Source organism: Myxocyprinus asiaticus, chromosome 21, assembly GCF_019703515.2.
Source record: "Myxocyprinus asiaticus isolate MX2 ecotype Aquarium Trade chromosome 21, UBuf_Myxa_2, whole genome shotgun sequence".
NCBI lineage: Eukaryota > Metazoa > Chordata > Actinopteri > Cypriniformes > Catostomidae > Myxocyprinus > Myxocyprinus asiaticus.
In genome coordinates, this window is record NC_059364.1 from 12405001 (window position 1) to 12417827 (window position 12827).

Here is a 12827-nt window from a genome sequence, read left to right on the forward strand (position 1 = left end):
AGTTGCTTGTAGCCTATATCACTGTTACATCATGATTTACCAGGGAAGTTTCACAAATGATGCTGTCGATGTGATGCAAACTGACCCAGAGAAGGTTAATGGTGGTGGACATCCTCCTCCCGGCATGAACTGAACATTTTTAATCAAACATTTGAAATCGAACATTTCATGTCAAACCATTTTTTTTTTTTTTTTACTTCTTGAACTTTTTGATTCACAAAAGAGCCTCCAAAGTCCTCAAATTCTTTAAAATGCTTTGTGTTTGCTAAATCAAGATATTACAATGTGAATGCACTTCATTTATAAAACGATTTCATTACTGTTCCGCATAGATGTTAAAAGCATTTGCTAGCGAGTCTGGTGCCTTCCTTATATGCCATTTTCATGGGCATGGATTATGATAATTGTGAATAAATGTGCACATGCCCCGTCTTTACAAATGTTTGGAATTCGCTAACATACATGCGTTTTACTAACAAGTCTGGGGAGTAAGAAGCGTTTGTGAATCCGGCGGAAAGTTTTCAGGAAGGTCCATTTTATGCACAAATTACTCAGAATTTACTGAGTATCTTTTACGAAAAGATTCATGAATAAGGCCCACTGTCCCCCAAGAATTTGGAATATGTAGCTGGCGGTCTGGAAGTTCTTGGAAATCTGGTGAATGTTGTAGTTTCCATTAATTAAGCAGGAGAGTGTGTTTATGGATATGTGGGTGTGTATTACATTCACTGCTACTGTTATTGTTTGGTGGACACACTTCCTTTCTGGGTGTGTGTGTGGCTGCTGCAGATGATCTGAGAGTCCATCATTGATCTGACTGACTGCTTTAAGGTCCAAAGGTTAGTTTACAGATATCAAAATGGCCCAAATGACAGACACTGGGTTACTGGTCACAAACTAGTTATGGGATAGTATGCTGCATCATAGTGGGTTTGGAATAGTTTTCACAGTTTTGAAACTGGTTTAGGGCTATGGTTAGTTTTATCTGTCTGGTTCAATAATAATAATGTACAGTTATCTGGTTAGATAACGAATGGCTGCCATATAACAGCCATTCGTTTTATTTTGTGAGATTAACAGTGCTGGTACTGTTTGTTTTACAGAGTAGTAAAGATAGTAATACAGAGTAGTCATACCTTTGCTGGAGCCAGATTCACTTTTAGAGTTATTGATTAACAGCATAGACGAGTTGGTGGGATGTTTGTTTGGCTATGTTCAGACTGCAGGCAAATCGGATTTTTTCTCAAATCAGATCTTTTCAGGCAGACTGTCCGCACTATTAATTGCAAGTGATCAAATCATATTTGCACATTCGGACATAACCAACCTATCTGCATGGGTTTCTTTGGTAACAACGTAGGCGTACCCACGTGACGATGCTTTCAAAACAGATGCGGGAAAAATGGAAGTGCATCATATCGCTCTCCAAATAAGCACCCTGTCCAGTCACGGTGCAGAACTCCTCCGTCGCACAAGAAAAACTCAGCGATGGAGGAGACTGGTAAATATTGTGATGTTCCGTGCTGCAGTCACCGATTTTTGACGTCATCGTTGTGTGTCGCGTTAAGAGTGACTCAAAAGACCATTTGAAATCCGATTTGAGCAGCCAGAGCGTCCGGACTGAGACGCAACTGTAAAAATCAGAATTAAATTGCATTTGAAACCACCTCCCGATGTGGTTTGAATCAGATTCGGAAAAATCAGATTTCATGTGTTTTTTTGCTGTCCAGACTATCAAAATACATCTGGATACAATCTGGATATGCAAAAAATCGGATTTTTAGTGGCAGTCTGAACATAGCCTTTGTCTTACTGAGGCACATTGAACTGTAACTTCCTCTTAAACACTTAATTTTTCTTGCTACTCACACATGCATGCTCAATCATACTTGTTGCCAGACTGTCTTGCTCAAGATAAACATTTTATGTACCATCACACTTGCTATATTTAAACTATATTGAAAGCAACAGAGTTCACACACTCATGGGAAACCTGGAAATATCTGGAAATTTTGAAATTGTTATTTGAAAGTAACAATTGAAATTGTGATTGATTTCATAAATAATAAATTACAAATTACAAATAAAGCTATATTAAAAATGTAAAAATATACCATCTACTCACTTTCCTGCAACAATAAAAACATGCAACTTTAAAATATGTATTCTTCATATTGAGCCAAGAGGTCAGTGTGTTTTGTTTCGATCTTCTGTTGGTCACACATCTTCTAGTCAAAACTTAAACTTTTTTTTGCAGTGAAAGTGAAATTTCTTTGCATGATCTCCCTTATTCTGATGCATTTGAATGGGAGTGAATAGAGTGCAAAGTGTTGTGTGACCGCAGCTTTATGCCTAGCCCTAAAATATGTCATCGGCCTGAAATTGCTCTGTGATTTTTAAAAAATCCTTATCCAGTAATCACGATCAAATGGTCAAAAAGTGTGCAAACACTGAAGCTAGTCATGTGAAATACAGGTAATAAATGGATGTCAGTCTGTTTTGTGTTTCAGTGTGTGTGCGCAAGTGTTTTGGTGGCTGTCTACCTACTTCCATTTGGAAACGATGAGGCAGTTTCCACCAGAGACACTCTCACTTACACACACACACACACATGCACACACACACACACACACACACACTGCTGTGTTTTGTTCGGAAACTATTCTGTCTCTCTCTCCTTTTAAAATCGTTCTTCTCTCCTTGTGTTTGTACTCTCCAGGCTCGAAACATTTCTACTGGTGAACTTGCAGCAGTGAAGATCATCAAACTAGAGCCCGGTGAGTATGAAGCTATTCTGTTGTATTTGAGGGGATGTTGTTGTGTGTTGTTTGTGGTGTAGCTCATATGATACATTCTGTTTTTTTTTTACCAATGGAGTATGAGCAGAAAAATTACTCGGAATGTTTAGGCCGATTGACTTGAACACTAGTGGATGGCATCAACAGTGGTTTTGAGCAAGTACCTGTGAAGTCTTTGGTGTCACATACCACAAAACCTAAGAATCATTTCATAATTTTTCCAGCAGTTTGGTTAGTTCGGATTAGGGCTGGGGGGTTGTGATGGTATAAAGTGTCAACTGGTAGATATTTTTCTATATCGTGGATATGTAAATATTAGGACTGTCGATTTTAATGCGTTAATTAAAGGTGCTCTAAGAAATTTCAGCTGTTGTACTTCCACGAGATTGAGCCGTTGCATTAGCCACGCCCCCGCTTTCCAAAACCCGAACTAAAAAGATACCAAAATGAGCTTTATTGAGAGCAGAAAATGTTGATAAAACAACAGCTGCAAAATAGCCCTCAACTGAAGACTGTTATGAACACGTTATAAAAATGCATTATGCCTCAATAATTTGCTGCAACTACAATACTATGAAAATGCACAAAATTATTGACAGGCAGAAAGCATCCTGTGCTAACCGCGGACACGGTTTTTTTTTTTTTTTTTTGCTGTTTACAGAGTCTAGAGCTGTCACAGAGACTGGTGAGATATCTTAAACTTATTTCAGTAATATCTCTCAGGGAGTAGGACATTTATTTTTGCATACCTTTCCATGAAAAAAAATCGCTTGCAGCACCTTTAAGTGCGATTAATAACATAAAAAATAATGGGTTTAAAAAAATTTAAGCAATAAATCATGTCCCCAGTTTAAGCTTGAAGTACCGCCTGTTTTCTCCAGGGGACAGTAAGTGACACTTCCGTGTTTAGGCAACGCACAGCTTATACAGAGAACAACCAATACTCACCAACAGCAGACAGCACAAGATGAGAACATGTTCTTGTGTTTAAACAGCTTGAGCGCAAATTCAAAACCAGGGATCTCAAGACGTGTATTTCTGAGTTCCAAACTGCGTTTCACTTGACACGGCAACCTAAAAACGTAATGTTTATGACGTGATGCTACCACCAAAGTAAGTCGCTACAAAAGTGTCTGTGTGACGCAGGTGGACATTGACGTGTCTTAGACATATTACAAGGGTTTGTCTATCTCGTACTGATTAACTAATTCAATTGCAAAATGGATTGCTGTGAACTGTAGGCCAAGGATTGGCTTATGTTCAATAATATGGAAATAAACAAAATATTGGAATCTAAATCCAATTTTTGTAGTGTCTTATAAATGCTTTACCCGTCTGCCACAATAATGTAATGCATATTAATTATCTGAATAATTGTATTTATTTATAATATGTATATATATATACAGGTGCATCTCAATAAATTAGAATGTCGTGGAAAAGTTCATTTATTTCAGTGATTCAACTCAAATTGTGAAACTCGTGTATTAAATAAATTCAATGCACACAGACTGAAGTAGTTTAAGTCTTTGGTTCTTTTAATTGTGATGATTTTGACTCACATTTAACAAAAACCCACCAATTCACTATCTCAAAAAATTAGAATACATCATAAGACCAATAAAAAAAACATTTTTAGTGAATTGTTGGCCTTCTGGAAAGTATGTTCATTTACTGTATATGTACTCAGTACTTGGTAGGGGCTCCTTTTGCTTTAATTACTGCCTCAATTCGGCGTGGCATGGAGGTGATCAGTTTGTGGCACTGCTGAGGTGGTATGGAAGCCCAGGTTTCTTTGACAGTGGCCTTCATCTCATCTGCATTTTTTGGTCTCTTGTTTCTCATTTTCCTCTTGACAATACCCCATAGATTCTCTATGGGGTTCAGGTCTGGTGAGTTTGCTGGCCAGTCAAGCACACCAACACCATGGTCATTTAACCAACTTTTGGTGCTTTTGGCAGTGTGGGCAGGTGCCAAATCCTGCTGGAAAATGAAATCAGCATATTTAAAAAGCTGGTCAGCAGAAGGAAGCCTGAAGTGCTCCAAAATTACTTGGTAAACGGGTGCAGTGACTTTGGTTTTCAAAAAACACAATGGACCAACACCAGCAGATGACACTGCACCCCAAATCATCACAGACTGTGGAAACTTAACACTGGACTTCAAGCAACTTGGGCTATGAGCTTCTCCACCCTTCCTCCAGACTCTAGGACCTTGGTTTCCAAAGGAAATACAAAACTTGCTCTCATCTGAAAAGAGGACTTTGGACCACTGGGCAACAGTCCAGTTCTTCTTCTCCTTAGCCCAGGTAAGACGCCTCTGACGTTGTCTGTGGTTCAGGAGTGGCTTAACAAGAGGAATACGACAACTGTAGCCAAATTCCTTGACACGTCTGTGTGTGGTGGCTCTTGATGCCTTGACCCCAGCCTCAGTCCATTCCTTGTGAAGTTCACCCAAATTCTTGAATCGATTTTGCATGACAATCCTCATAAGGCTGCGGTTCTCTCGGTTGGTTGTGCATCTTTTTCTTCCACACTTTTTCCTTCCACTCAACTTTCTGTTAACGTGCTTGGATACAGCACTCTGTGAACAGCCAGCTTCTTTGGCAATGAATGTTTGTGGCTTACCCTCCTTGTGAAGGGTGTCAATGATTGTCTTCTGGACAACTGTCAGATCAGCAGTCTTCCCCATGATTGTGTAGCCTAGTGAACCAAACTGAGAGACCATTTTGAAGGCTCAGGAAACCTTTGCAGGTGTTTTGATTTGATTAGCTGATTGGCATGTCACCATATTCTAATTTTTTGAGAGAGTGAATTGGTGGGTTTTTGTTAAATGTGAGCCAAAATCATCACAATTAAAAGAACCAAAGACTTAAACTACTTCAGTCTGTGTGCATTGAATTTATTTAATACACGAGTTTCACAATTTGAGTTGAATTACTGAAATAAATGAACTTTTCCACGACATTCTAATTTATTGAGATGCACCTGTATATATATATATTTTAGGGCTGACCCCAACCAAAGATTTTACTACTCGACTAGTTAAACTAGTTAAACCATTTGTCGATTAGTTGTCGCACGTTTATGATATTAATTTAATTACTTGAATATATATATTTTTGGGGGGGCATCAGAAAATGGTTTGAGTTCCAGGGCTGAGAAAGAATGTTAGAAGTAACATTGCTAACACTGCTCTACATTACAGAGAAATACTAAACCATAATAATGAGCCTTTAAAATATACATTTTGCAAGCGCACGCACGAAGACGCAGCGACACCGACAAAAGCGGTAATGATTCTGAATGTGTCGGAAAAACCAGCAAGGAGATTGTTGGAACATTTAAATTTATAGAGAGAAATGCACATTAGGGTTGTGCCGACGGACGATGATCTCAGGGATCGACGATGGTCAGAGTGATCAGCAATAGCTGATGCCTTTGATGATGTCAAGATGATATTTGGCTCGTTTTCCCATTAATGTATGAAATTATTATTATTGGACTATTATTGTTATCAAATTAATATTACAAATAATTTGCCCACGCTGTTTGTATGGAGGCGTGCAGTCTCCTGGAACACGTGCATGTAAAAGGTTCTCACACTTTCTTTGTTTCTGTCTTCTGAATTTTTTTTTTTTTTTGCAAGAACAGTATTGTATATGAGTGCTGCAAATGACCTCAGACATCTTAGCTCAGGAGGTATTTTGAGTTCAGTTCACTTGATTTCCACAGAGCAGTTTATTGTGACCACAACTCTGCAGCCTATATACATCTGTGTTTAAAACATAAAATAATACAAAAAGACATTCACCTCGAACCATGATTTATATTTCAGTGATTATTATCATCATTATAATGATTATTTTTACATTTATAATTGTTTTTATGTCTTCATTTGTGTAAGTAATTGTCCACCTGCATGTTATTTTTTTGATCACTTCATTATTTTAATTGCTTTTTCATTTCGTTTGGAGTGCAATTTGAATATAGAAATGTATTCGATTTAAGTTTTTCGTTTTTAAATAAATTCATTTAATTTTCAATGCAAAATCACTAAAGCAAGAATATTCACTGATCCCTCAGCCCAGGGGTTGCCAGTGTAATTGGATATTACGATATATACAGGTGCATCTCAATAAATTAGAATGTCGTGGAAAAGTTCATTTATTTCAGTAATTCAACTCAAATTGTGAAACTCGTGTATTAAATAAATTCAATGCACACAGACTGAAGTAGTTTAAGTCTTTGGTTCTTTTAATTGTGATGATTTTGGCTCACATTTAACAAAAACCCACCAATTCACTATCTCAAAAAATTAGAATACATCATAAGACCAATAAAAAAAACATTTTTAGTGAATTGTTGGCCTTCTGGAAAGTATGTTCATTTACTGTATATGTACTCAGTACTTGGTAGGGGCTCCTTTTGCTTTAATTACTGCCTCAATTCGGCGTGGCATGGAGGTGATCAGTTTGTGGCACTGCTGAGGTGGTATGGAAGCCCAGGTTTCTTTGACAGTGGCTTTCAGCTCATCTGCATTTTTTGGTCTCTTGTTTCTCATTTTCCTCTTGACAATACCCCATAGATTCTCTATGGGGTTCAGGTCTGGTGAGTTTGCTGGCCAGTCAAGCACACCAACACCATGGTCATTTAACCAACTTTTGGTGCTTTTGGCAGTGTGAGCAGGTGCCAAATCCTGCTGGAAAATGAAATCAGCATCTTTAAAAAGCTGTTCAGCAGAAGGAAGCATGAAGTGCTCCAAAAGTTCTTGGTAAACGGGTGCAGTGACTTTGGTTTTCAAAAAACACAATGGACCAACACCAGCAGATGACATTGCACCCCAAATCATCACTGACTGTGGAAACTTAACACTGGACTTCAAGCAACTTGGGCTATGAGCTTCTCCACCCTTCCTCCAGACTCTAGGACCTTGGTTTCCAAATGAAATACAAAACTTGCTCTCATCTGAAAAGAGGACTTTGGACCACTGGGCAACAGTCCAGTTCTTCTTCTCCTTAGCCCAGGTAAGATGCCTCTGACGTTGTCTGTGGTTCAGGAGTGGCTTAACAAGAGGAATACGACAACTGTATCCAAATTCCTTGACATGTCTGTGTGTGGTGGCTCTTGATGCCTTGACCCCAGCCTCAGTCCATTCCTTGTGAAGTTCACCCAAATTCTTGAATTCTTGCTTGACAATCATAAAGCTGCGGTTCTCTCGGTTGGTTGTGCATCTTTTTCTTCCACACTTTTCCCTTCCACTCAACTTTCTGTTAACATGCTTGGATACAGCACTCTGTGAACAGCCAGCTTCTTTGGCAATGAATGTTTGTGGCTTACCCTCATTGTGAAGGGTGTCAATGATTGTCTTCTGGACAACTGTCAGATCAGCAGATTGTGTAGCCTAGTGAACCAAACTGAGAGACCATTTTGAAGGCTCAGGAAACCTTTGCAGGTGTTTTGAGTTGATTAGCTGATTGGCATGTCACCATATTCTAATTTTTTGAGAGAGTGAATTGGTGGGTTTTTGTTAAATGTGAGCCAAAATCATCAAAATTAAAAGAACCAAAGACTTAAACTACTTCAGTCTGTGTGTATTGAATTTATTTAATACACGAGTTTCACAATTTGAGTTGAATTACTGAAATAAATGAACTTTTCCACGACATTCTAATTTATTGAGATGCACCTGTATGTATCGTGAAGGAGGGAACAAAACAAATTTATTCACACACATGATGTATTTTCCCGGACAACAAAATACCTGACTGGTAGAGAATGCACAGATGAAGTAGGTTCTTTGCCAGAGAGATGCTGTCCTTCACAACTGTTGTAAAGCCATCTTTCAAAAAGTTGAACAACCCACATTTTAATTGCACTTAATTTTTTTCCAGTTTCATTTGAATTCTTAATAAAAAAATAAAAATAAAGTTCAAAGTTTGAAATCAAGGTGTCTTTATTGTGTAGGCTTAACCCTAAACCTGCTTAACGAAAATTACTCCATAGTACCACCTACCGTCCAACCAGCGGTGTTCGTTGGTTTCCTGTGGAGATTTCTTTTTCTGCGACCAACCGACCAATCAAAACTTGGTCGACCAAGACTCTTCTTGTCGACTAATATATATATATATATATATATATATATATACACACACACTGATTAGCCACAACATTAAAACCATCTGCCTAATATTGTGTAGGTCCAACCTGCATCTCAGAATAGCATTCTGAGATGATATTCTTCTCAACACAATTGTACTGAGCGGTTTTGTGCGTGAAAATCCCAGGAGATCAGCAGTTACAGAAATACTCAAACCAGCCCTTCGCACCAACAATCATGCCACGGCCCAAATTCTGATGTTTGATGTGAACATTAACGAAAGCTCCTGACCTGTATCTGCATGATTTTATGCACTGCACTGCTGCCACACGATTGGCTGATTAGATAATCGCATGGATGATTGTTGGTGCCAGACGGGCTGGTTTAGAGTATTTCTATAACTGATGATCTCCTGGTATTTTCACGCACAAAAGTCTCTAGAATTTACTCCGAATGGTGCCAAAAACATCCAGTGAGTGGCAGTTCTGCAGATGGAAACGCTTTGTTGATGAGAGAGGTCAACGGAGAATGGCCAGACTGGTTTGAGCTGACAGAAAGGCTATGGTAATTCAGATAACCACTCTGTACAATTGTGTTGAGAAGACTATCATCTCAGAATGCTATTTGTATAAAACTATTTATACATTTGAAGTCAGAAGTTTACATAAACTTAAAACTCACTTTTAGCAAACTGTAGTTTTGGCAAGTTGTTTAGGACATCTACTTTGTGCATGACACAAATACTTTTTCCAACAAGTGTTTACAAACAGATTGTTTAACTTTTAATTGACAAAAATGCCTGAAGGTACCACGTTCATCTGTACAAACAATAGTATGCAAGTATAAACACCATGGGACCATGCAGTAATCATACCGCTCAGGAAGGAGACGCATTCTGTCTCCTAGAGATGAGTTGCTCCCAGAACAACAGCAAAGGACCTTGTGAAGATGCTGGAGGAAAGAGGTCAAATCAAATCACTTTTATTGTCACACAACCATATACACAAGTGCAATAGTGTGTGAAATTCATGGGTGCAGTTCCCAGCAACATAGCAGTCGTGACAGTGATGAGACATGTACCAATTTACAATAAACTTCATATTTACACAACATAATTTAAAATCTAATATACACATAATTACACACAACACAATATACTAATAATAACATACAATGTACATTATACAATACACACAATATAGAATACACATTATACAATAAAAAATAGTATATATAGTATATATAAAATGTACAGTAGGTTGTATTGTACTGAATTGACATTCAGGCTGTCGGTTGATAGTCAGTTGCCAGTGTGTTGTTAAGAGAGATATAATTATGACAGTCCAGTGTGGCATAATAAGATTAATAAAGTACAGTGCTGATGTACAGGTGCATCTCAATAAATTAGAATGTCGTGGAAAAGTTCATTTATTTCAGTAATTCAACTCAAATTGTGAAACTCGTGTATTAAATAAATTCAGTGCACACAGACTGAAGTAGTTTAAGTCTTTGGTTCTTTTAATTGTGATGATTTTGGCTCACATTTAGCAAAAACCCACCAATTCACTATCTCAAAAAATTAGAATATGGTGACATGCCAATCAGCTAATCAACTCAAAACACCTGCAAAGGTTTCCTGAGCCTTCAAAATGGTCTCTCAGTTTGGTTCACTAGGCTACACAATCTGCTGATCTGACAGTTGTCCAGAAGACAATCATTGACACCCTTCACAAGGAGGGTAAGCCACAAACATTCATTGCCAAAGAAGCTGGCTGTTCACAGAGTGCTGTATCCAAGCATGTTAACAGAAAGTTGAGTGGAAGGAAAAAGTGTGGAAGAAAAAGATGCACAACCAACCGAGAGAACCGCAGCCTTATGAGGATTGTCAAGCAAACTCGATTCAAGAATTTGGGTGAACTTCACAAGGAATGGACTGAGGCTGGGGTCAAGGCATCAAGAGCCACCACACACAGACGTGTCAAGGAATTTGGCTACAGTTGTCATATTCCTCTTGTTAAGCCACTCCTGAACCACAGACAATGTCAGAGGCATCTTACCTGGGCTAAGGAGAAGAAGAACTGGACTGTTGCCCAGTGGTCCAAAGTCCTCTTTTCAGATGAGAGCAAGTTTTGTATTTCATTTGGAAACCAAGGTCCTAGAGTCTGGATGAAGGGTGGAGAAGCTCATAACCCAAGTTGCTTGAAGTCCATTGTTAAGTTTCCACAGTCTGTGATGATTTGGGGTGCAATGTCATCTGCTGGTGTTGGTCCATTGTGTTTTTTGAAAACCAAAGTCACTGCACCCGTTTACCAAGTAATTTTGGAGCACTTCATGCTTCCTTCTGCTGACCAGCTTTTTAAAAATGCTGATTTCATTTTCCAGCAGGATTTGGCACCTGCCCACACTGCCAAAAGCACCAAAAGTTGGTTAAATGACCATGGTGTTGGTGTGCTTGACTGGCCAGCAAACTCACCAGACCTGAACCCCATAGAGAATCTATGGGGTATTGTCAAGAGGAAAATGAGAAACAAGAGACCAAAAAATGCAGATGAGCTGAAGGCCACTGTCAAAGAAACCTGGGCTTCCATACCACCTCAGCAGTGCCACAAACTGCTCACCTCCATGCCACGCCGAATTGAGGCAGTAATTAAAGCAAAAGGAGCCCCTACCAAGTATTGAGTACATATACAGTAAATGAACATACTTTCCAGAAGGCCAACAATTCACTAAAAATGTTTTTTTTATTGGTCTTATGATGTATTCTAATTTTTTGAGATAGTGAATTGGTGGGTTTTTGTTAAATGTGAGCCAAAATCATCACAATTAAAAGAACCAAAGACATAAACTACTTCGGTCTGTGTGCATTGAATTTATTTAATACACGAGTTTCACAATTTGAGTTGAATTACTGAAATAAATGAACTTTTCCACGACATTCTAATTTATTGAGATGCACCTGTATATTGATCGTGAGGGATCAAGAGTTCAAAAGTCTGATTGCTTGGGGGAAGAAGCTGTCATGAAGTCGGTTAGTGCGGGTCCTGATGCTGCGATACCCCCTGCCTGATGGTAGCAGTGAGAGCAGCCCATGGCTCAGATGGCTGGAGTCTCTGATGATCCTCCGAGCTTTTTTCACACAACGCCTGGTATATACACTATATTGCCAAAAGTATTCGCTCATCTGCCTTTAGACGCATATGAACTTAAGTGACATCCCATTCTTAATCCATAGGGTTTAATATGACGTTGGCCCACCCTTTGCAGCTATAACAGCTTCAACTCTTCTGGGAAGGCTTTCCACAAGGTTTAGGAGTGTGTTTATGGGAATTTTTGACCATTCTTCCAGAAGCGCATTTGTGAGGTCAGACACTGATGTTGGACGAGAAGGCATGGCTCGCAGTCTTCGCTCTAATTCATCCCAAAGGTGCTCTGTCGGGTTGAGGTCAGGACTCTGTGCAGGCCAGTCAAGTTCTTCCACACCAAACTCGCTCATCCATGTCTTTATGGACCTTGCTTTGTGCACTGGTGTGCAGTCATGTTGGAACAGGAAGGGGCCATCCCCAAACTGTTCCCACAAAGTTGGGAGCATGGAATTGTCCAAAATCTCTTGGTATGCTGAAGCATTCAGAGTTCCTTTCACTGGAACTAAGGGGCCAAGCCCAGCTCCTGAAAAACAACCCCACACCATAATCCCCCCCTCCACCAAACTTCACAGTTGGCACAATGCAGTCAGACAAGTACCGTTCTCCTGGCAACCGCCAAACCCAGACTCGTCCATCAGATTGCCAGATGGAGAAGCGTGATTCGTCACTCCAGAGAACGCATCTCCACTGCTCTAGAGTCCAGTGGTGGCGTGCTTTACACCACTGCATCCGACGCTTTGCATTGCACTTGGTGATATATGGCTTGGATGCAGCTGCTCGGCCATGG

At 39.3% G+C, this 12827-nt stretch overlaps 1 protein-coding gene across 1 annotated transcript in view; it reads left to right on the forward strand.

Moving 5' to 3' along the window:
- LOC127411641 (mitogen-activated protein kinase kinase kinase kinase 5-like) overlaps positions 1 to 12827 on the forward strand; it is a 68491-nt gene that overhangs the window by 2960 nt on the left and 52704 nt on the right. The window contains exon 3 of the mRNA XM_051647348.1: positions 2720 to 2777. Coding sequence (XP_051503308.1) covers positions 2720 to 2777 — 58 coding nt within the window. The remainder of the gene's footprint in view (positions 1 to 2719; positions 2778 to 12827) is intronic.